Source organism: Accipiter gentilis, chromosome 12, assembly GCF_929443795.1.
Source record: "Accipiter gentilis chromosome 12, bAccGen1.1, whole genome shotgun sequence".
In the NCBI taxonomy this organism is placed as follows: Eukaryota; Metazoa; Chordata; class Aves; order Accipitriformes; family Accipitridae; genus Astur; species Astur gentilis.
The window spans coordinates 5,964,565-5,989,947 of NC_064891.1; the positions used below are offsets into that span (position 1 = coordinate 5,964,565).

Here is a 25,383-nt window from a genome sequence, read left to right on the forward strand (position 1 = left end):
AAATGAGATCCCTACAGGGCTTTTATTCTGCCGTACCATTATATCTCCTTTTCCGCAAGATTTCTGCTTAAATGGCTCTCTTTATGCACATACACAGAGATGACATACACCTGTCTAAATATAATCTGATAGTGGAGAGCTCTTCTATATAGGGAAATGTATCTTTTCTTTCTAATTTCCCATAATGACTTATTCACACTGCTGGAGCTAGGGGTACGTTAGCTTCCCCACTATAAAAGTCACCAAGGTGTTATACAGTCAGACGTGGCTGGATTTTTATTTTTTTTCTACCTTTAGAAAAAAAAAAAAAGAGAGGAGCTCTGAATCTCACTTTCTGTCTTCCCCATAAAAACAAATGTTTTGAGGAATTACAGCTTTATAGGCTGCTGACATTGAGTAATAGTTTTTAACGTGATGAAAGTGTTTGTGCAAGCCACACTGAAGCAGCCTTTTTTTCTAAATCTGGGAAACTTCAGAGCAAATGGCCATGCTGTGCCATAGAGTAGCTCAGAGATCGCTGCCAGCACAGTAGCCACCTATATGGCACTTTTTCAAGAAGTAGACCTACTTATTAGCTAGTAGTGTCACTTTTCTGTCATTGTGACTATTTCAGTCAAAGGTAACCTGCCTCAGAGAATAAAAAATCCTGACTCCTTTTTCATGAGAGGACTCAAAAGCATTTTATGATCTGGACACATAGATACCAGACAGTTACAACCACAAGGCTTTGGGCAATGGAGAGCTGAGGCTTGACAGAGAAATACTGCAGAGACAGGATGAAGAAACAGGAGGTGTATGTGCGGATTTTGGCTCAGGTTATTGTGCTAACAAAATGTGAAAGGAAGTTTCAATGCACCAGCAAAACAGAGAAGACCTCATTTTTGAGAGCTGATGGGGTGCAGAGAAGACTAATTGTTCATCAGCATATGTCAGAATCACACTAAAAGCCTACTTATTTTTACTTCTCACTCTTATTAGTCACAAAGGCAGGATCATAGCGTGAATAGGTGCAGGCAGAATAGACTTCAGTGATAGACCTGATCTTCATGAGGCTGCAGCGTGCTGATAACTATATAGGAAGTTTGCACAGGCACTAAATAGATGCAGGGTACCTCTTTCTACTACAGGGCACCTCAAATAATTGAAAAAGGGGCATAACTATTAATGTAGAAACACATGCATCCACCATTCCTGACAGTAAGAAGCCATAAGCTGATCTGCTTTGCCAAGTTTACTCTTTTGGAACTGCTGGCTTTGCCCTAAACCCTCTGCTTTTCATTTGCATTGCCATAAGAGTCACTGCCAGGCTTCCCTGGACAGATGCTGAGCCGGTATTAGAGCGAAGGGCTGTTTGGAGGAGAGGGCACGGAGGAGAGGGCTCTGTTATGAGACTTTCTAATTCTTCACTGCTCAACTTCATAAACCTCAGATGGCATTACATTCATCTTCAGGGAAGAAGAGTGAGGTGTCCAGACTGGTGAGAACTGGATTAACTAATTTCTCTATCCTACAAGCGATTCTGTGACTTTAGGTCATTGATGCTGATCTGCAGCTATTGCAGGTTTTCCTATGGCCACGTACATCCCAGACCCCAGAGGCATCACAGCGGCACTTACCCTGCATGCAGAGCCCATCGGTGCAGTTCTTGGACTGCAGCACCAGCCCCTCACAGTCCTTTCCCCCGTTCTTCGGCGCTGGGGCTGTGCACTCCCTCCGGCGCCAGTGGGTGCACTCCGTGCCACAGGTGGACCACTTGCTCCAGGACGTCCACTTGCCATCCACTGAGACAAAGAAAGGACACGACTTGTTATGGGGTACATAAAAGTGAGACCAAGCTGGAGCAATGCACGTCGCGGCACAAGCTAGCCTGCAACTCCTGGCCATTCCTGGCAAGGCAGATAGATCGTCAGTCTGACCTTCTTAAAAAGAGTCAGTCTGCTCTTCTGAAAGTTCTGTTTCTGGCCTGTTGATGCACATTCACTCTCCCTCTCCTTTCTCTCTGCGCTGGCCCCATTTCTGCTCTTTCCTCCCCTTTCTATAAACTTGTCAGCAGTTTATCTGTGCTCAATGTGTACAAGAAAATGAGTGACAAGTCAGGAATCTGTGGTTTGGGGGGGGGTTTTTTGCATTTTTTAACAAAGAGGTTAAAGTTAAGGAAGTTAAGCTTGGCCAGAAATTCTTCCTTAGTAGGAAGATATTTGATGTTAAATATTTTCTATTAAAAGATATAGCTAGAGGCACCGAACTATTTCACATGAGCAGAATCGGGAACGTGTTTAGCACCTTTCAAAATCCCACAAATGATTTTCAAAAGCACTAAATTGAACAGCTGAAGAACAAACTATGAAATTGTTCTAGAGACACAGCCTGAGCCAGGAGTCAGTCACTTGGAATACCGACCAGAGATGAAATTTCAGCTCATCAAGTTCCACCCACCACTAAGACCCAGAGTTGGATGGCCAAGCTTCACAAGATGAAAATGACCTTACTGCCATCGATCTGAGTGGGACTGCAGAGGTAGGAAAGCATTGGACAACAGGACAGATGGCAGAACTTTTGTCACAAAAAAAGCCACCAACTACCTTGCATGAGACAATTTTGTATTTTTCAGAAGTTTACATTTAAATACCTTTTAAAGGCCTGGATACACACCTCTTTCCAGTATAAACATCTTTGTATTTGAAGTCAAGTAAACACATGCCTCAATTTTAACATCCACACCTCAGACGCTTCACCTGCTCTGACAGCTAGACTGAAGAGATGCTGCAAATATATTTACATCACAGTTGCTTTCTATATTCAAATTTCAGTCCTTTTCCAGAGCTTTCAACATTTATCTCCCACAATGGAAGTTCTGAATGTTCCCCAAATCCCCTGAATTACCAGGGCTGAGACACTGGTGCAAGCTGTGTGCAAAAGTAAGGCTGAATCCCTTGCTGCTTGATATGATGTAAATGATGATTTTATCTACTTACGCAATACAATTTCATATTCATTCACTGAAATGCTGGATTTATTAATAAAGAGAAGGAGGCTTTTGTAACTAATAGAGTTCTCCTGAAATGACTGGTGACAGACAAACCGTTTATCTAGGGCTATGTACTGTTCATACTGAACCTGGACACAGAGTGGTGCAAGCTATTTTCTGAACGCTCTGGCCCTCGCAGAAGGCACCACCGTTGAGTGGGGCAGGATTGGTGCAGGTCCTCGTACGCTTCTGAAAGCCTCTCCCGCATCGGCTGTTACACACTGACCACTCAGTCCAGGTAGACCAGCCTCCATTCACTGAAAAGCAAGAGAGAAAGCGTATGATAGTATAAGCAAGCCACCCTGGTCATCCCAAAGGTACCTCTGGCTCTGTGTGATGCTGCCTCCAACAGCAGTCACAAGTGACGGCTGGGAAGAGCATGAGAAGCAACGCTGAACAGACACAAACCCATGTCTCCAGCGTACTGAATGTACAGCATGCCAGAAGCCATTGTACAAGTTGAAGAAATGCTGACGCTGAATGACAAATACCATTTGATGACTATTAGGGCTGGCCGGTGACCTGCCTTCTCCTTGACAACCGACCCGACCCAGGACTAAGGCGTATGTACGGCCAAAATCCCTGTGGGTTCAGAGAGCACCCACAGCTCTGCCAGCCAGAAGCCTGCACTCTGATAGCTGCACCATTTTCCAAAGGGAGGTACCCTGCACTCCAGCTCATTCTCAGCTGTAACCATCATCTATACATGCTGAGAGACCCCCTGCGCTTTGATTACAAATTGATAATTTTCTTTCCGTTTCTTTCCAGAAGGTGATTTCAGGATGTCAGGACAACTTCACTCACCCCTCTGTGGACATAGCTGGTGCATATGAATGTCCCAGCACTTCCATAGCATATATTTAAGCTGTCCAGAGTCAACTCACACTAAATGCATTTTTACTATTGAACTTTGGGAAGATATATATGCTGACTCTCTTTGTCACCTACCTCAGTTTCTGGGATAGAGGGATGGATGCAGAAAGAGCCGTGGTGTTCTATGTAATAATGTCATCACCAGGATATGGATAACACACTAACTGCTCAGATTCCCTAAACCCAAATGTTTGTGATATGACACAACCCTTTAGCAGCTCTGGCAGCAAACCCCATAAAAATGGCTGTTCTCCTATATATGTCTCTTGACTGCACTGTTGAAAAAAATGCCGTATATGTATGAGGAATAGTTGCAGTATGCCTGCATCTTTATGTTTCTGCATTCATCACAGTTACAAAACACAGTGCTCTTGCATGGTCCATCCCTCAATATCACAAACACTGCTAATCAACTCAATTCAGTCGGTTTTCTATAAAAACTGAACTAAAAGGCCCTCATTGTAACTTCAGGGAAGCAACTGCTTACAATTAAATCTAACTGCTACCCTGAATATGAAATGAATATTAGGGATAATCATAGCGATTTTTTCCTACTTGTCTATCCTATAATTAAGCTGATTGTAAGGAACACCAGGACAGTCAGCTGGCGTGTCGTCAGAGCAGGTTTTGTTCTGATGGATACCCCTGCCTGGGACGCATCGGGGCAGTAACTTTGCAGGGGCAAAGGCTTGGACTGGTGGGGCAGAGCTGCAGCGCAACTCAGGCTGGAAGAGACTTCAGGAGGGCATCTCATCTGACCCCTCCCCAGCCAAAGCACGGCCAGCCTCAATATTATATCAGGACTGTGGATGCAGACACAGAGTAACGTTATCCCATGCTTTGTATTCCCTTGATGTTTCTTTTTAAGCTAGCTTGTGTGCCTATGAACTGCATTCCCAGAATGCTTTGCTACTTTACCCCTGACATCAGAGTATGTTTTGGTAGTAGACACCAAAAATAAGTTTATTAAAAGAGATATAAGAAGGTGGAAGATTCTGCTGAACTCTGACACTCTTACCAGTATCTGCAAGCACAAACTTCCTTTTGGTTTTACTCTTATTTCTGAAAAGCATCACTAAGAATGTGAAATGCGTTGGTAGAAAGCAACGTCTTGGACAGTCCTGCTGGAGCAAGTGCCCTAATGGCTCCTTGCTGCATCCAGCCGGCAGGTGTAATGGAAAGGGGAGCAACTGCCTTGTCTTCAGTGAGGCAGCTGCCTGGTTGTGTAGGTGCCTGGTCCTCCTTTAATGCCATTGTCTGTCACCAATAAGCCAAGCCATCAGGCCCATACTTCTGAATGTTTTCAGTAATGAACCCTTACTGCAGTCCCTGCATACGGCTGCAAGTCAACAGGCAGCACAGGCGGCCCAGCCTGGACACTGCCCGCACTAAGAGTTGCATACGGGCATTTTGCATCCCCCGCCTGCCCCACCTCTCGCTTTGAGTGTGCATCCATCCACATGCAGTGGGACAAAGCATCACTTACCATAGACGATCACAGTCGCTGTGGTGCTTTTCCTTTTGGCCACAATGTTTTTTGCGACACAAGTGTAATTGGCCGTGTCAGAAAGCCGGGCTTGCTTGATGATCAGGTTGTGATCGATGGTGATGTAAAAATTTCGGTCTTCCACGGGATCGATCACCTCTTCGTTCTTCAGCCACTCAACCTTGGGGTTTCAAAGGGGCAAAGGGGAGGCAGTGAGTCAAGCACCAGGTCACACCACAACGGTCACAGTATCTGTGAGTACATTGCTCATCCAGAAAGTGTTACGAGTCAAGGCACATCATGAAGGACTCACCTGAGGCACACTGCCAAATGAAATAAAACAGGATGGCAGAAACATGGGAGAACACCCTTCACGCCTACCCTTTCCTTCAGGTCCCCTTCCTTCCCACCCTTCCACACAACAGCTGTCTTGCCTTGCCTTGAAAATATCAATGCATTTTCAAAGACTGCCAGCTACTGCACAGAGACAAATAGCTGTTCTATGCTCTCAGAGTCTGAGGCAAGGGATAAGGAAGGGGTGACACCTTGGGACCATATCTACGAACAGAAAATTCCCTTACAACATCAAAAACCAGCAGAGATCTCACCCATTCTTTTGTACATCTTGTCTAATTAGGCAGCTACTAATGCAGTAACCTTGTACGTACCTGACCTGGGTCTAACACAATGAGGCCCTACACCAGAGGAGATCACACTAACAAATTACAAACTTGCCAGTGTTTTTAAGCACACATGCACTCACATGTACATGGATGTTACCATTTTGCTGCAATCAGGATTAAACAAAATAGAGACCAAGGAAATAGTTACCAAGAAAATAGGGAATTACAAAGACTACATCAGTGCTTATTTTTCCCTTTTCTTTATGTAAGCTATATTTTATTTTAATAAAGAGTAATTTCCTTGGTTACACAGAAAATATTTTCATATGTGATTTTTAATCTAGACAATGTTCTCTTTATTGCCTTCCTAAAGAAACACTGTATTATATCCCAGCTGACTGCTGCGAGCCACTCTAATATAATTTGGCTGCAAATCTGGTAGCTTGTTTTCATTTGAACTGAGCGTGCTCTGAAGGACTGGACTGGGGCCCTGGACGGATCAAAGCTGGGCCTTGATGTCACTGGATCACTTCAGCTCGTGCCCAGGATTTAATTAAAGGAAGAAAAACATAAACACAATCGACCCGCTGGACCTGCGAGGTGCTAACTGCCAAGACCTGCTTTTACAAACCCCACTTTTCCAAAGACATTAGAGGAACTGCCTGAGCATCAACATACCCCAAAACCAACAGAGAACCTGTTCCCCGCTGAGACAGCCGTACAGACTGCCCCAAGCTGTGGGGAGAAACCCAATGGCCTCTCCTGGTCTTAAACACAGAGAGCTCAATTCATTCCCAGACAGAGCCGGTCCAATGCTGCAAGACCAGCGCTGGTGGACGTGGGCTTAAGATTCAAGCTGCCCACTGCCCACTCCCCATCTTTACCCTTACTTTAAGCAGCTCCAGCTCCCCTACCCCAGTTTGGGTGGGTGTGCATCAGACGTGAGCTGCTTCCAAAGACACACGCCTTAGTGAATGTAAAGGCACCGCCCCGGGGAAGGCTTGATTTAAACCCTCCTCTCCCACAGCAGATCGCTGCAGTATGTGGTAGCCTCACAACTATCAATACTGTATAGCTTAAAATTAATGGTGCAAAAAGAGCTGTGGAAATGTATACGTGTGCCTTGTGAGGACCAGGGCAGGAAGAAAAAAGACATAAAACTTTGGAGGCTGTGTTTCTGTCACTACAACATTCATGTTTTACCACAGAAGATACAAGCTCTTAGTCAACGACTAAAATTGTTCTTCCTCCTTTCTTGAATCCTAATGGGTACCAGGTATAATCAAGAGAGACAGAATCCTGTTCAGTCAGTGACGATATTCAGCTCCTTCCTCACCCACAGGTCAAGTCTACATGCATCCCAGACTGTAAAACCTCTCTTCCAGTGGTAGGCTGCCACTTAAGCCTTGCCTCTCACACAAAATGTCTTTCTTGGGTTTTAATATCGTTATTTATTTCTGGGATGGACCACAGACTTGTGTCAGGACTCTAAAAGATGCTACACGTGCTGCCACAGCTGTGTACCACCTTCAAATACACCTGCACTTTTCCTGTGCTCTGCGCATTGAGGACATCAGGACATCAGTGAGGACAGGACAACAGTCATCCAGTGGTCTAAGGCTCATCCCAAAATGTTTCTGGTATGCCCATCCAAGCACATACACTAGCTGTCCTCGGCACTAAGCAAGGCTCCATGCTCAAGCATGTGGTTCTCTTTTTCCAGTACTCTGCAACACTTTCTCTCTCCACAAAAACACACACATGCATATTCAGTCTGAGTCTCAGCTGATTAGACAAAATTAAAGCTATGAGCATTAAATTCCCTTTCAGCCCTGCAAAAACACTGAAGATGATATGAAAACAGGAGTTGCCAATATCACAAAAAAAACGATACTCTGTATAATTCAGTATACAGCCTCTGGCTCTTCACCAAATCTCTTAGGAAAAAGATCCTTTTCACCTAATGGTTCACAGAATTTGCTAACGATAAAACATTAAGTTTGCAGGATGTCTTTTTTTCTGAAAAAACCTGTTTTGCCAGGACATTGGTACTGCCTCTGCAGGTCTAATTCAGTCTTCTTCTGGCATCCTGTTTTTTATGATGTCATGAGTCTGTTCATGTAGCAAATGATAACGTCACCAAATCTGAAGGGGGAAACTGATGTATGATTTGACAAAAGACAGGAGTCGCCTTTCATATACATTTTAGCCATCAGTAGAGCAACATGAAGAGCACACCCCTCCAGCGGACACGTTTTCTCCCCCAGTCCTTGCAGAAATGATAACTAATTAAACACACTACAAAATGTAAATGAGACTTTTGTTGGTACTTCTTTTCAGTTACTAATGGCTTCATTTTTCTGGTGCAGGTGACTGCAGTGCTCTGCACCACCAAACCTTAGATTTATATTTTTGAGGTAACCAGAATAGGTGGGATCGGAGCAGGGCTGTTCTATCATGTAAGTAGGAAGAGATCAGGTGTCAAACACAAACGAGAAGAGAACAAAGCAGAATGAGACAGTGTGATTTATGAATGACAGGTATGCAAACTGTTATTACAGAAGTTAAAAGCAACGATCTCTTTTGATGCCATGTCATTCCCCAAGGTGCAGCCCCCTCGCTGAAGTAGGCTGTTAATCCAGTCAATGAAGAAACTTATCCTGAATTTAATTCCGCTGCCTGAATAATAGTGACTGGTGCCCAGGGAAAACTGCCATGCTTGCAACGAGGCTGGCAGATGGAACACTGGACGTTTATGTGCCAGAGACCTGCACCCTTCTAGGCAAGTGGCATTTCAAAGTGCACAAGGTGCCCGTCTTCAGGGTCATACCAAACCATGCCCTCATGGCTCCATTTTTCAACTCTCTGGAGAAGACATTTCTAGAATAGATGTTTGCTGTTGCCTAAATATTGAGGATGTATATTTACTGGCTATAGTCACAATGACTCTTGAACAGGTACCTAGCTCTATTTATTCAATTAAATCAGGCACATCCCTCCAACTGTTATTAATAAATCTATGGATGGTTGTGCATATATGTAGAAAAAGCCTGGGCATCGGTTTTTCCTTATCATAACAGAAATAATTTAATTGGCAACAAAACTGCCATGAAGTGTGGGGTAAGTGTTCCCTTGTGGAGACGACAGTGATGGAAAATTACAACAAAGTGCAACTGTTTTTTCTTACATACCAGCGCCATGGAACAAAGCAGGCGTGAAATCCCCATTTCTTTTTTTTTTGGTTTTCCACTCAAGGCATTTTTGTTATATGTTTGCAAACTGACTAGCCAGAAAAGGCCCCTCTGTAAAGGTGTGAGTGCAGTGAATGAAATCCTGACCCACAGCAACTGTGGATGCTGAGAAGCTGGAGCACACCTGAAGTCAGCTACCTTTTGGTCAGAGCTCCTTAGTGCTCAGGATGCAATTTGGGGAGCAGTGAGGCACACGGCTCCTACCAGCTGTGCTGGATCTGCACGTCCAGTGCTGCTAACATGCTGGCAAGCCTGTCATGAGTCTGAGCCCTCCCCATAATCAGCCGAGGAACCACACGATCCAAGGCGGCTGTAATTTAGAGCAACATACCTTGTAGCGTCTTTTCTGTCATCCCACTCCCCGGTGAGAGACAGATGTGTTGTCTCTAATTATTCACTGATTGGTATCGGGAGATACATTAACATAATTGGCACATTTGTTCTAATTAACAGAGGGAACCTGCCACATGCCACCCAACATGAAAAGCGAGACCATCGGCAATAACAGAAAACCTGCAATCACCACCCCGGCTATACCTCGGAGCTCCAGCCAGATCTGTGCTGCTGCAGGGTGTTTCCAAGCAGCAGCCTGAAATAAGGCAGCACACGCAGAGACTAAGACTTGCAAAGCCAGGCCAGGCTTCTGTGCAGACTAAATGAACACAGGGAACATAAATCACAGAAGCGATTACATACGCAGGAAAACCTATTACAGAAGCTAATTGCTGACACAAATTTAGCCATACAAGTTACTAGCATTACTAGACACTTAAAACTCTTGGCACACTTGCATATGCATGACTGTTTTAGAAACTGGTAGAGCAGAAGCACATCTGCTCCAAAAGAAAACCAAGAATGGAAATGGGATACGAGCTCATCCAGGTCCTCCCCTCCCGATCATATGAGTCGTTCCTTACACCTCTCACAATCTCAAGAGGAAAGCCAGCAGGGTGTGAGTCCTGGATCCTGGTCTCTCATCGCCTCCTCTGCACCAACCTGCCCTAGAGTCATCTTCAGAGTGGGGAGCAGCTGCCGAAAACAGCAAACCTTCTACCTTCGCGACACAGGCAAAGCCGTCCGGTGCAATTCTCCAGAAGAAACAAGATGCGAACAGCTGGGAGCAGCAAGAGATTTCCCTCAATAAAAGGCAACTCAGCATCCTGGGAGGTGAGACCGTTGCACCCCTGCCTTCCTCATGCCTGGCTGACATGGCAGGATCGCTTTCCATCTGGTCCCCCAACCGTGCCGGCATTGTGGCTGGTGTTCTCTGCAGCCGTGCCGACCAGTCACGGTGGCACCAGTTGCCTTGCCACCGTCCCTCCTGAGCTCACATTGCCTCCAACGGCCACAGGGAAATCACAGCTCCCCTGCTTCACCTGAATTGTAACAACAGACGCACACCCCATATCATATTGATAGTAAGGGCACACATACACACGCCAGTAAGAATAAAACATTTGTGAAGCTAACTACTGATTTGGACACAGTACAAGATGCCCTAGTGAGACTGAGAAAACTTCAGCAGTTTTCATACGGGCTATTGAGCTAGCAGCTATTTCAAGTACCTTGAGACTTGAGTGCCTCTTTGAAGAATGTTATTTGATTTTTGGATTTGGTTTCAAATGTATGCTTTAATCCCAGCAACTGCCTGCTGAAGAGGATGCTGTCCTCCACGTACCACCTGCTGGAAATAGATTTTGTACCCATTTAAGATTAAAAGAAAAAGAAAATTAAAAAAGGGTGGTCTCCAAAGAGGCTGAAATTACAGCTATGAGAGACTGCAAAACACATATTGAGAATGAGACAGCAAATGCAAACCACCATGACATTTTGTTCAGTTGTTGCCACCGTGCTTCTGCTGCCAATAAGGGGAAGTTGTGTTCTGGCTGTGGAAACACTTCCTTAATTGCACATATATCTGCTTGAGTACTAAAATCAACACACGGTGTACATATAGCTGCTGGGTGTCTCTGCCCTATTACAGCTTCACTTTATGCACAATGGGGAAGTGAAGTCTCACAAAAGAAACTTCAAAGGCTGAGGTGGACTGGTAGCAGCAGGTGGAGTACTTTGTTTCATAGATCCTCAATTTCAAATACAGATCACGGCATTATTAACTGAAAACCTCAGTGGCTGCCATGTGGCCACCAGAGTTGCTGGGCTTCCTTTCCCACCTGAAAGAGGGGTTAGTTGGCACTTTTGGCACTACAGGGGCATGTGGACTCCCCAGTCCCTGAAGCAACTGGGAGGGGTCTGTTTGGAGACAACTTTAAATGAGTTACCAATGTGACATCTGTGGTTCTTTGGTTGGATGGGTAGATGGTTCTCATTCTTCAGAGCACAGAGCTATATGCTTTTCAGGACCATTAAATTCAATAAGGGAACAGGATGTTGGGGGTGGCTGCGGTCCCTGAGGACAGCCCCTTTCTCATTCTCCCTGAAAGCTGCATAGTGCCTGTTGTCATACAGACAACTCCTCCTACCAGTTTTAAAAGGCATACAGGATTTTGTCCAGATTACACTTTTTAGTGAAAGAAACGCACCAGCTCTAGAAGCACATGGAAATTCCTGAGCAAAAGCCAGCAAAACCTGATCAAACAACTCGAGTGAAGAACTGGGGGCTCTGCAAAGCCCTGCTGGAGGTAACTCTCACACTTCAGGCACTACAAGGCCTGTTGGCTGTAGGGAGAAAGAATCAGTCAGTGTCAAAGTAGGACCCGATGGACTAATCTTGTAGGCATACAGAATAGTATCTCCAGGATGAAGAGCTATCTTCTCTAAGGGGAAAGTTGGGAGGTATGTTCATCTACCTCATAAAAAAATGCAGGTAAAAGCTGTCCTCCACATTGCGTATCTTCCAAAAATATGTGTAAGGTAAAATACTGCTCTTTCTGAGTACAGCCTGAAGAGGAGACGTAGTTCGTGCTAGCTAAAACCAGCATCCCAGGGCCATCTTCACTGCAAAAATCAAGTTGTAGAGAGGATAAGCTAGCAGGGTTCATGTCAATGCTCTTGTAGAAAACCTCCCATTGTAATATTTCATGGAGGAACTGGAAACCTGACCCTTCTCCAGTCCCACAGATCATCCTTGCCTGTTGTCAGTTCCGATCATACAGCAACTTGATTCACTTAGGATCATTCTCTGCCCTCACTTACATCAGCATCAATGGAACTGCACTAGAAAGGAAAAGTATAGGTGTGGATCCCATAGAAAATTCAGGTCTCAAAAAACTCAGAGGCTAGTAGTCAGCATATTGCCCAGGAAAGCATAAGACCCAAATGCGAGCCTAGCCTCAAGCAGGGGGTGTAACTTATCTCTCATGCTTCTCAAAAGAGTGATCTGACCACCCACCAGCAGATTGGGGTGTAAAAAGTATGTAAAAAAGAACAGAAATGTGAGGGACCAGACACTGACAATTACAGGGAGCATTATCCTGTACTTCTGGAGAAGGACAGGCCTGCATTGCCAGACCTTACCAATGGCTCTCCAGGGCAAAATAAATGAGCAGTCCTCGTTCAGTTTGGGCTGTGCTCCTTCTGCACACAAACCCGCCTCCCCCTCCCTGCTCTTCTTCCCATTGACACCCAAAGGCTGTTCTGCTGTATATTGCAAGGCAACTGCAAAAGACAGTGTCACTTCCCAGCTAATTAGTATTTGTGGCCACAAACTCCTCTACTCGCCTCTCTTAGAGCTCACTTTCCTGCTGGGAATATAAAACACTGCCTCGGTGACACACACCTGCATGGAAATGCATACACATGAACTCCCAATTAAGGGATAACTGGTGCAAAACATAAGTGGCTCTCACGAAACAAAGCAAACAGCAGTCATATTAATAATCAATTAGATGGAGCAGCCACCTGATGCTGCCTATTTGGATAAGTCCCCAGCTTCCACCAGGTTTTGCCCGTGCAAAAGCAGCTGAATAAATTCTGTGTCACCGTCATCTTGACTCGGCAAAACACCCTCCTCTGCCTCTTGACTCAGGGATGCTTTTCCCCTTGCTCTAGTTCCTAATTAAAGCCATGAATGTGGATAAATATCACATCCAGTTTTAAACCCAACTGGGTCACCAAACTGTACATTACACCCTGTTCTGCAATTAAACTACTCTGTGAAACACCTCAATTATAATTAAAGAAGCAATTATCCCCCTGTTAAAGGCACTGTAAATCATACATTTGAATGCAAAAGTTCATCTGGCAGCTTATGGCATATTAACCAATCTTACATCTCATTGATATTTTGATCTATAACCTATCGCAATGAGCTAATCTGATGTGACTCGGTGTCTCTAACTATATTTTATCACGTGCAATACGGTGCTGGCATCTTTCAAAGAACAAATTAAATGAGCTAAGGGGTTAATTGCTAATAACTCTGCCATTACTGTTGGAGCGTCGCGGAATGGGATCCTTCCTGTCTTCTCGGGTTAGGTTTGAAAAAATGCACGCACAGAAGAGAGTGGAATTGAAATGGATGTTTCTGTTGACACCGGGGAGCTGCAACTGTCTGACTTCCACTGAGCACCAGCAGCTCCTGCCGAGTCTAGCAGGACAAACTGCTTATCATACCACCTTATCTGATTCCTCCCCACTGAGGAAAAGAAGGCGGCAGGGAAGCATGGAGCTAGGGCAGGGTGTTGTTTGCTTTTACATCTGTTCTTTTTTTTTTTTTTTTTTTTTTCACGGCAGCAATATGTGACTTTGCCCCTTCACCCCTCAGCTATGTGTGGAAACCCCAGCGTAACAGTGCTTGTACTGGTCCTTCTGCTGCTTGCCTAGACCATGAACTGGAAAAGACAGAACATTTACCCGGGTGTTTCAGAACCTGTAGGTAGGTTCAGCTTGATATTGGCTATAGAGCTGGGAGTGGGGAGGCATGCCATGGTGCAGCTGGCACCGACGCTGGTCGGGGCTTGTGGGCAGGGGTATATGGCCACAGAGAAGCTGATCTGGTTTTCCCAGAGACCAAGCAAACCCTCAGTTCCTTACTTTGTCCCAAGTGAACAAGCAAGACGTACTTTGATTTGACCTCAGGCCAGGAGGCTGGTGTATTTTAACACACCTTCTTCTATTTGGATCTTAGGCTTTTTTTTTTTTTCTAGTGGCCATAACCTGAGCCTACTCTAATGCTCATCATGTCCTAGTGGATCTGAGGGACTGGTAAGTGCTGCCTTAAAAGCTTTGCTTGCCCATCTCTGTCCTTCTTGCCCTTTGGAGCAGCTTTATGCTGCTGTGTGGTTCAGCTTTTCAGTAATAGTAAGATCTGCTCTAGCATTGATCCATAAGAGCTTGACACAGTTAACTGCAATTAAATATGCTGGGAATGATAAGACTAAATTCCCCAGCTGCTAAAAAGAGGACAGAATGTATCCCTGAGCGTGGTTGTTCTCACCACTTTGAAATACCAGGAAAAAAAAAAACCACCAAAAAGAAGGGAGAGAATGAAATGAAAGAGAAAAAGCAAGGGGAAGATGCTGGGACTCTGGATTCCAGCATTACATTACACTGAATGTGTATTTTGTACAGTTTCACAGCATAAGCTTTTCTTCCTCTGTTTTGGTGTTAAATCCAGTGACTACTTCGGAAGCCAGTAAGTGGAAAAAAACCCAAAACAAAACACAGTGCCCAGAGTGGGAAGAGTCTCAGGTACATGCTCACCAAAGCATTTGGAAATGCTGCTCACAGCTGCAGCATATGCATTACCCTATGCCATGTGGAATCAAAGCAGTCTTTCAACAAGATGGAAAATAGCCTCAGCCTGCTGCCTGCCTTTTCCCAAGTCCTTTTTTACTTAGTTACCTGTACCATCATATCAGAAACTTCTCCGAACAAATAAATGAATTCTTAAACAAAGAACTCATTCATCTCTAAATTAAAATAATCATGTAATCCTTCAACCCACCAAGTTACCTTTCATCTTTCCATTTTTTTAAATTTATCTTACCAGCTTCAGCAAGTGGCTGTAATAAAGTGTCACATTAAGGTATTCATATTCATTAGTGTTCAGGTCTTTGTTCTTTTAATAGTGTTGGAAAGAATCTACAAAGAGGCTGTATTAGGCGGCTGTCCAATCTGGGTGTTTGATCTCCTTCTGACTTCAAAAGCCAGAAAAGGAAAAAAACCCAACATTGAGAATGGTTCTTTTGAATGTCAGACAGGGAGTATACGATTTCTGAGCCTGCCAAGTGTTAATTGGTGTCTGCCCCGACCACAGTACAAATAAGATTCAGAGCCAGTTAATGTACAGTCATGAATCTTGGCTACTGACAGAGTCAGCCAGGATACTAGAAGGCAGGAAAAAGTGCAATTATTATAAGAGCAGCTCACAGAAGATCTTTTCAGACATCACTTCCACGCATCGTGTTACATCATGCTGTTTGGATCCCAGCCGCCCGACCAAGCATTACAGACCTTTCCGAGGGAATAACTGGACTGGCTGCTGAAATTTCAGAGGCACTTGTAACACTGCATTCAAACAAACTACCCATCATCATCAATCTCTGTTTCCAGCAAAGGTAATGAAGTTCCCCAGTACTACCCTGCACCACCTGAAAAACTTATCCCATTGCAAACACTCCTGTCATGGCAAAATGGCAAGTAGATTTGATGCAAAGAAGCATCAGAAAGGAAAATAAAAAATTGCTGCTAAGTTCCTGAGGAAAGCCAACTGATTAATATTACAGTTGTCAGCAAGCTGGCTTGGCAGACCTAAATGCTCTTTACAGTTTTGGGGATCTTAAAAGGGAAAGAAAATAGCCTGCAGAAAAGGAGAATGGGAAAAAATCTTCTATGTTAATTATTCCTTCTGATGTTTGTGGACACATTTCTGCAATTCTGATTAAATCTAAACTTGGGTTAGATGGGGAGGTAACAATTTAAGCTTCATCTCCTGAGAAATCAGTCATCAGCACTGAGTGACAACCACTTTGCTACTTAGCCATGACAGTCTAACTTATCCTAATGTAAATCGGCAACAGTTTCTTCTGTGCATGGCAGAAGAAAACCGAGGAGAATTCAGATAGGGGAATTACCGTCATTAACAATCAATTTTTTCTCTTAACAGCCACAGCGGATTTAGGATTTCAGAGGCTCCCCTGTGACTCAGAGACCCCCCTCCCATAAGCAATGAGTCTGAAGCTGGAGCTACCACTGCAATTAGGGAAGGTCCCATTCACAGGGACACCCACTGCTGTTGGTGGGCACAGATTTTGCTGAAGGGTAGGCTCTATCCTGCCAGGTAGAGGGCAGGCTACCCACTCCAGGTTTACTTAAATGACAGTAAGAAAAGCAGATAAGCCCCTGAAGATGGTTATTAGGCAGAAACATCCCCTACTTGTCCCCACCTCATGCTGCTTCACCTGGGAGCCTGTACCGGACCATGTCAAATCCTCTTGTGCTGAGCTGGCCGGCTGGTGCACACACAAGCACATGGACAAACATGTGAGGGAAATATAATCTGGCAAACTAAAAATTAAAATGCCTTTACACTATGCTTGAAAGGTGCCTCTCAGAATAAGTGAATTTTTTTTTTTTTTTTGCTTTAAAAGGAAAAGGAAAGATAGTAGGCTGGTATTAATATGCTTTACCAGCTATGTGTCCTATGGATGCCAGGTATAGCTGTGAATTTTGGAAGGGAAGAAAAAACTGAAACTAAACCACCTGCAGCTCTGCCCAGCAAGGCACCATAATCCAAAGCTATGAATCAGTTCCTGATCAATCTTGTCTACGAGCAGCAGTCAGTCAGCTCTCCATTACCACCCATTCATCATGCCATGCCCTAACTCACTGCACCATTAGGCACCGATCACGCCTTAGTTAGGCTGTCCAAGTGCCAGGATACTGCCGTTGCTACTCACCTCAGCTACTGGGATGCCTTCGGGAGGACGGCACTGGAGCAGGACCTCTTGTTCCAGGGACACTTCTTTCCCCAAGGGTTCCTGCTCAAAAGTTTTCCGGAGATCTGGGGAGGGAGAAGGAGAAGCAAAAGAACTAATAGTTGGTCCTTTAAATTACATTCGATTGCCATACTGCATTAAAGCGAAAGATCTTTCTAAACAGAGAAAATAACATTTCTGCTCCCTGGAAAGTGAAGCACTTAAAAAAGAGATTGTGACATGTTTTCACTTCATTCCAACATAAAGTGGTCAAAGGTTTCATAGTGGATTTATTATTTATATTGTGGTAGAGCATGTGAACCCAGCGAGGATCCAAGGCCTCACTGTGGAGGATCATGTCCAGACACAGAACAAAAAGTGAAACAAGTCCCTTCTTCAGATAATTTACGATTGGTAAACTATGCCAGTGAAGTACTAAAGAAAGTTATGGAAAATTAAATAAATCTGTAAAACTACAGCACGTAAGCTGAGTTGCCTTAAACTCATGGACGAAAGTGCTCGTGCTCTAATTTAATGTACTTTTAGTTTATAAGCGTTAACTTTACAGCTTTAGCTAATTTGTCTTCACCTTATCATTATCCCTGTAGCACTGAATAGATAATAATAATAATATGAAGTGTAATGTGGAGCTGAACCATGCTTGGATCCCTGTACAGCACCACAGAAATGCGCCAGGCAGAGAGGGCGCTGAATGCGTCTCCAAACGTCAGACCAGTTCACCATACTGGACAGCTGTGCACTCTGGCTTTTTTGTATGCTTCTGTAAAATCTTTGTGTTCATGGTAAATGGACTTGAGAAGTCCCCTCCTTACCACAGGCTCCATATTTCTGCCACAGACTGGGACCTTCTCTGCTGTGCCAGGGAGGATGGGGTTTTGGAGAACCGAGCATTCAGCCCCAGTAGTGACTGGGGATATTTCTCCCTGCTGCTGGTTCCTGCTGCAGATGGACATGGGACCATGTTCAAAGTCATATCAGAGAGCTGACCTGACTTGAAAAAAAAACCTTGCAAAAAAGTTATTTTTATTTTACTTTTTGTTCTGAAGTCAGACCAGTTCCCTATGCCAGCTCACGGTGAGGTTGCACAAATACTTGTGTCATATTGGAAACAAGTCATATGGGAACAACTTAAAAGCCAAATATTTCATTTTTTGAAGCCATAACCAGCAGCTGTGCCAGCAAACAGATCACTGAATTGAACCAGTTTACAAAAAAACCCCATCCAAAGCATTATTTTTCATCTAGATTACCTCCAAGATCTGATTTACAGCTGATCCCACAAGGACCTGCATCAGCACTACCGAAAGGCAAAACCTGGGGCAGGCGAATGCACAGATGGGGTGTCTGCCACCAAAATCAGCTTCTCTGAAACTTACCTTCAGATAGCATGAGACGTCTGTCTCTTAGCCTATATCAAGAAAATGTGGTTGTTCAACTACCTGGAATTAAATGTCAACCTAATTGTACCATGGAAAAGCTCTGTCATAGCTGGAGATGCTGATTTTAACTTAAGCTGATAACATGGTAAACTTCTAATGTCCTTAAACCCATGCATTTCCCTTGTGAAACTGAGGCATGTCTGTTCTTCCCCTGCACCACAGGCATGAAAGGAGCGACCCCAAACCCCACTCCCTCCCCATCGCTGGCATTCCTGCTCCCTGTGGCACACAGGGCAAGGATGCTGAGAGCCCCTCTGATGGGATGGGATTTATGGTCACAGTTTAGGGCACAGAAAGGTAAGCTTTGGCAGGTCTTACTGTGGCAATATAAGAAATTATCGCCTCCAGCCGTCTGCTTGTTTGGGGCTTACCCTCTGTCGAAAGGAAGCATGTGCCAATGCCACAGCTACCTCACTACAAAATCCACCATTTTAACCTCAGTTGTTGATGAACGGGCTTTAACCTACAACACTGGATAACTTATGGCAAAGAGGAGAAGAAAACATCTGGAAGTGATCATTTCTTAGGATCGCATGTCAAGCTTCACCAGACTGTGCCTGTCAGCATCCTTGTCACGCTGGAGTTATTCCAGGCCAGCGAGGCTTGTTCATGTGAGAGCGACCACAGCAAGACAACTGGCCAGACTGGGTTGGTCTCCAACACCTGTACGTAGCTCCCACCACGTTGCCAGCTCCAGCATCACCAGCACATGAGCTTCATCCCACTCTCTCTGACAGGCTAACCAGGGGACATTTGGGTTGTACGGCTCAATTTGAGTAAAACCAAAAACCTCCAGGTGCCCTGTGGGTGGGAGTCATTCCAAGGACAAAATGCTGAGTTCTGGCTTGCTGTACTTCTGCATGTTAAACATAGAGATGAGCTGCTCTTTCAGGAGCTGGTAGATTTCTCGGGATGTGACATTCTTCCTTTGGCCCAGGTTCCTCACACATCCTGTGGGTTTGATAGGTATCCTGGGCACACATAATGCCAGGTTAATGCAGTTTGCTTTAAATTAGCAAGTAACTGGGGTTATATTGCTATCAGTACCCATATGATCGTATGATTGCTAGTTCCATAGGTATTTCCAAAGGAAAATAATTACCTCCACAACAGGTACACCTTAGTGCATCTAGCAGGTATACATACGTGCATGGTGCAGACAATTATAACAAATGTATTGCGCTCTAATACCATGGCTGAGGATAAATGAGAAAGTTACCGTGCTGGTAATAGAAGCACATAAGCACAGTAAAAAATAGTATATTAATAATAGCTTTCAGGTGTTCAGATATGGAGGGATGAAGACAGCAGAGGCAGATTAGATAGATAATAATCTGATTTTTTTCATTGACACGTTGATTTACTGTCCTGCCTACCTTCCTGAAACATTAATAGAGCTCTGAAGTTCTCCACAGCCTCACATACACAATAATCACCTCTCTTATAAAGCACTTGCCTTTAAAAAGACCCCCAAATTTTAGTGCATACAAAAGTAAATAGCATTAGTCCAGAAATGTGCAATAACAGTAAAAAATCCCACTTGAACCTCTTTATTATCCACAGTTGGAATTGCTGGGTATGAACAGCCCCTTTTGCCTGGGAACCGTTACAGTAGGGCTACCGCAGGGGAGACAAACTCTGCGGGACCCCGGCCTCCCTGGCTGCCCCCCACCCACAGAGCCTTGCTGTGTGTGGACGCTTTAACAGCGCCATTGGATTCGAGCAGGTCAGTGATCCACAAACTAAAAAATACACTAAGTAGGGGCCTTGACATAATAGTAATGTTCTCAAAGGAGCCATTAGATACTATTGAATAAATGATACTAATTTGGGGGGGGGGGGGGGGGGGGGAATACATAATTGTGTACTTACAGGATTGGGAGCTCTTATACTCTCTTCTGTTGGCTCCCTCCCACGTGTTCACAGCGTTATGCCACCAGAACTACCCACCACCTCCCGCTACAGCCATGCCACCTACAAATAGCTACAGATGGTGGCTGTGCAGGGCAGGTTTTACCTAACAAACAGACAGCTTTTACCTGGTTGTAACAGACAAACTAGTTAACGAGGTGGGTTTTTTAAGTGATGAAGAAGCGGAGGGCCCGGACAAACAACTTTGTCGCTTGCTCTAACTATCACGAAACACCCTGCTGGGACAGCACTGTGTTTTGAAGTGACTGCTTTTGTTCTATGGCCCTTGCTATGATTTCTGTGCATAACAACAACATCCTTCTAATTCTTCAATCTTCGGCTTCCTTTGCCTTTTAACAATTATAGTCATCATGGCAGCTTCACACTGTTGAAGGGGTGTGGGTGAGCTTGCTAATCTACTGAGAGACCTTGGATCTTTTCCAAGCAGGGTATTTTCAATAACATTTTTCACTTTTTCAAAGTGTCATATAAGTTACTATTACTTGCAAGCAAGGACAGAAGGGATACATTTTCCCAGAGAATGGTAAAAGATGAATAAAATACATCCCATTTAAAAAAAAAAAAAAAAAGTTTTAACAATCTTCAGAAAATATGCCTGAAAAAGCAAAACAATAAAACATTTGATCCATTCTGGGTCAGCACCTTTTTGTCTGTGAAGAGGCAGTGTGAATTATTAAAGCCTCGGGTCAGCAGCAGCCCTGCTAATGTGACGCTGAGAGAGAGCCTTCTCTACCCTCACCTTCAAATAGGGAGAGACACAAGAGAAAGGCAGTTGCACTTTCTTTCCATTATTATTTTGGCAATGTAGAATAATCCCTGATTGTCCGTGTTGGCAATACTCTTCTTGCCCTTAGACAGGCGATGTTGCTGCCACAGCTCGTCACTCCTGGAGTGGAGCGAGCCCTGGTGGACAGCGATGCTGAAGGGTCCCTCTTGTTTTTCTCACCAGTTCTCTTGCATATTTCACCCAGTTGCAGGTGGGGGTGTCACCACCAGGCTCAGGGGACAGCCTGCACCCCCATCAGGTGTTCTCCCCTGCTTCTAACTTCCCTTCAAGGCTGTCTTCATAAAAAGAAACCAAGGAGAAGAATTAAAATTCTGCTCTTCCACTGTGAGCCAGACTCTATTTTCTTTACTAATGCATAGTCTTAGTAAATTCAGAGGGGGCTCTTGTGGCATATATCGTAGCACATTTACAGCATACTTAAGACGAGACTTCCTTCCAAGACTCCTGAAATACTCCTGCACAACCCTCTCTGGTAAGGACAGATGGCTGCATTCAGAACTGCATTGAAATGAGAGAATTTCCACAAGCATAAAACTGAAATAGTATAATGGGAAATCAGAATCTCAGTGTACACCATATTGTTAGCTTTATTCCTGAATTGCTATACTTTTGGGGGAGAGGGGCATTAGATCTTAATTTTGATGCACTGTTAAATGACCTCCTTTTACGTTTAATGCATTTTTAGCTTACAAACCACTCAGAAGTTGAATTTTCATCTGCTAAAGGTAACAGTTTCTACAGGAATTCATGGCAATTCCCCACTTCCTTTTCTACCTGTCAACTTCTAAGAAAGAGCAAAGAATGATCCCATTCTTTTTTTTGTAATCAAATGTATTTTATCTCTCTGCTATTCTGGGTTTTACGGCAATGAGTGGGTGGGTAAAACATTAAGGATATCTTTTATCATTTCTGAGAAATGTGATAAGAGGCAGACCAGACACCTTCAAGGCAGTGCTAATGCAAGGGTGACTAATGAATGAGCATGAAGAACGGACACTTGTCAGCCAGGAATTAGATGTAAACCAGAAATGAACAGAACAATGCAGCATTACTGTCAGGGAAAGATGGATTTCTGCCCTTGGTAGACCTTAAAGACTCTGTGCTCCTTCTAGTAACTCCAACATCAACTTTCCTTCTATAACAAACAATTCAAAAAATGAGCAAAACTTTAAGAGCGGAAAAAGAAAAACCACATTATCTTCTATCCAACTTTCATATTAACTATGCCCATTGAGAGAAGTACATTTGGGGTGTGCTTTCAGAGGAATAAGGTTTTAGGAATGTGAAAAGACCTTCACAAGAAGTACATATTTCCATATAGAAGATAGCTTGCTTCTTACGGCTAAGTATATACAGGCATCCATAGACAACCAACCATGTCATAAGCAAAAAATGTAATTAAAACACTGGGAAAAAAAGGGAATATGGCTTGGTATTATTTTAACCATTATTCAGCAGGTATCAATAGGATCAATAGAAAGCCGAGCTCTTCACTTCAAGTCTACCTCCTACCACTGAGAGTTCTCAAGAGGCAAGGTTCAATGCTGTTTTAATTTTACCAAATAAGAAATGCCCAAACAGAAAAATAATTGTGGAAAAACAGTGGGAAAATGCCACTGACATTCTACAAAATGAAAGAGGATCCACGTGCTTGTTAAAACATATCTCGCTGCATTTATTCCCAAACTTGGATGACTGATGCTGAGTTAGAGAAATATGACTAACATTGTAAAACCGGCTTGTTCCTCTTCCATCACTTTCCACTATGCAGGTGGAGTTAAGAGAAGTCTTTTCTGCAAAAAAGGCACTAGAGACTGAACTGCAATTCGAAATGTGAGAAACCATGTGCTACCAGGCATACTTTGGCCTCTCTTTTCTGTTCACAGCTGAGACTACGACCTTTGCGCAGGGATCAATCACACCGGTGGGTAAGTAATGGAAAGGTTAGGTACAAAAAAATCTCTTTTTTTTTTTTTTTTATTTTGTCCTTGTGTGGTTCCAGCTCTCTGTTGTTAATTAGATCAAAACAGATTTCCACTGAGACAGTCACAGGAGTGCCATCAGTCTGTAACCCAGGGGTTCCCTCTGAAACCTCTATCAATTGCTTTTGTAAGAGTGGTGCCTCGTCCTGCCGAGTCCCCTGCTGTATCAGCTGCACGCCGGGTGTTGATCAAAGCCTCCTGCCCTCCTTCAGTGCGCTGCTGCTCACAGGATGAGATCACGGCTGGACAGGGCTGTGCTCTCAGCCGGCCCAAGCGTTAGCAGCTGGAGCTGAGGACAGAGGAAATAAGTTGACACCTCGAAACCCTGTCTTTATGCTCAATACGCAACTCTGTGCCACCCTTTCCTTCTCTGGAGGGGCTGTTTCACACCTGGCCAGAGCTAAAGACAAGTGCCGCCGCACCACGAGGCTGACTCAGCCACCTTCTGAGCCTGGAGAGGAACATCAGGGATGGTGGAGCTTCCCTGTTTCCAAAGATGCCTGGCAGCCCATGGCTTGGGCTGAGCTTGTCTGCAGCCCTGTGGGAGCCCAGGGAGCGAGGCCTCATGCTGTTATGCCATGTAGCCAAGAAGTAGCACCAGCCTTCACAGCTGAGCAGCTGATGGGGACTGAACCAGAGTTCTTGGAAGGGCACAACATGTTTTGGAGATGCAGGCTGCTACATCTGCTGACCTGAGGCACGGAATGACGTGAGGAGCATCCTTCGCTTGCCAGGCTACAATCTGCAAGACATTTTGCCTGAGCCCAGGACCTTCTCTCCTGTTTTATTCCCTACGTATTTACAGTCTGAGCAAATGGGAGGTGCACACCTGCCAGCCCCTCATTCTGCCGATGGCATCTTCAGCCAGTTGGGGATAAATGCTGCAGCCTGATGACTCCTCAGAGACTCACCACCTGCATGGCTCCAGAAAAAACAATTTTTCCCCTCCTTTCTTCAGCTCTAAGCTAGTTCAGCCAGGCGCTGGTAAGACAAAACACTCCTTTGCAACACAGCTTCCATGTGGGTTATGCTTATAGTGAAGAATGACCCACTCAACACAGTTGGTATTGATACAACTGTAAAAAATATAAGCAAGAAAACTTTATCAAGAATTCACTGAGCAGATGGGTTCCCAAGTGTACATCGATTGCACTGTTCTCCATTCTCCTCCTCTTACATTTTTACCTGATAGCTCGATATTTCTTGGTTTTCTTTGTAAGCTTAACCTGCAAGGTAACTTATAAACTTAATTCTATTCATTATGTTATTTGGTGACTGAAGATGGAATCCGAAGTTCTTCCTTTTCAAATAAATCTAAATGTAATGTTCAAATGACCTAACTTCAACAGGTGCCTTTTTAGATGACCGATATACTAAAGGTACTAAATATAGACATTAGAAACATCAGGTGTACATTGCAATTCGTATGTAGAATTGAATTTACAACACACTGAAACACTGAAACAGACAATAATTTGTATAGATGTGATATTTTGTTGTAGTTGCTCTTCTGATACACTAATCTGACTCACACAGCTGTCTGGTCATTACCAAAATATACACAAAATTTTATTAACTTCCTGGCTGCATCTATGTTTCACCATCAGGCACTAAGCAGACTCTACTGAAAGATGATAATTTCTTAGGCATGACAGTGTAGGTAGGATATTCTCAAGGCTCCTACTGAGGGATTCAACTCATATAAATTCAGTAAGGGGGTTTCCTTTTGTTTTTTTAAGCAACGCTAACAGTCAAGTCAAGTCCATCTTAATTTATAAAGTCTTAGCTCTTTATTACAAAGCAATGATGTGATTTGTATTCATTACTGTTGCAACTGCATCCTTAAGTTTGGGAGTCAGTCATGCCTGTTAACTGGGGAAGCGGTACAGAAAAATGCCTGTCAGGAGCAAAAGCAGAGTGGTAGTATCAAATACATTAAATGCTCAGTTAACTTCTCTGCTGCCCTTTCTGTGATCTGTCGTTGTCTCTTCAGTAATCTCGGCTCAAGAGCACGTGTTTTAATTATCCCTTTATTAATGGCAAGCAGCAGACATCAATTAGTAGTAACTTAAATGGTACAC

The 25,383-nt window shown here is 44.0% G+C and overlaps 1 protein-coding gene across 2 annotated transcripts in view; it reads right to left on the reverse strand.

The window, feature by feature from the left end:
- Positions 1 to 25,383, reverse strand: part of UNC5C (unc-5 netrin receptor C) — a 266,035-nt gene that overhangs the window by 46,275 nt on the left and 194,377 nt on the right. For both annotated transcript variants that reach the window (XM_049815325.1, XM_049815324.1), the window contains exons 4-7: positions 17,124 to 17,227; positions 5,388 to 5,568; positions 3,118 to 3,285; positions 1,617 to 1,781 (exon numbers count right to left, since the gene is read on the reverse strand). In XM_049815325.1, coding sequence (XP_049671282.1) covers positions 1,617 to 1,781; positions 3,118 to 3,285; positions 5,388 to 5,568; positions 17,124 to 17,227 — 618 coding nt within the window. The remainder of the gene's footprint in view (positions 1 to 1,616; positions 1,782 to 3,117; positions 3,286 to 5,387; positions 5,569 to 17,123; positions 17,228 to 25,383) is intronic.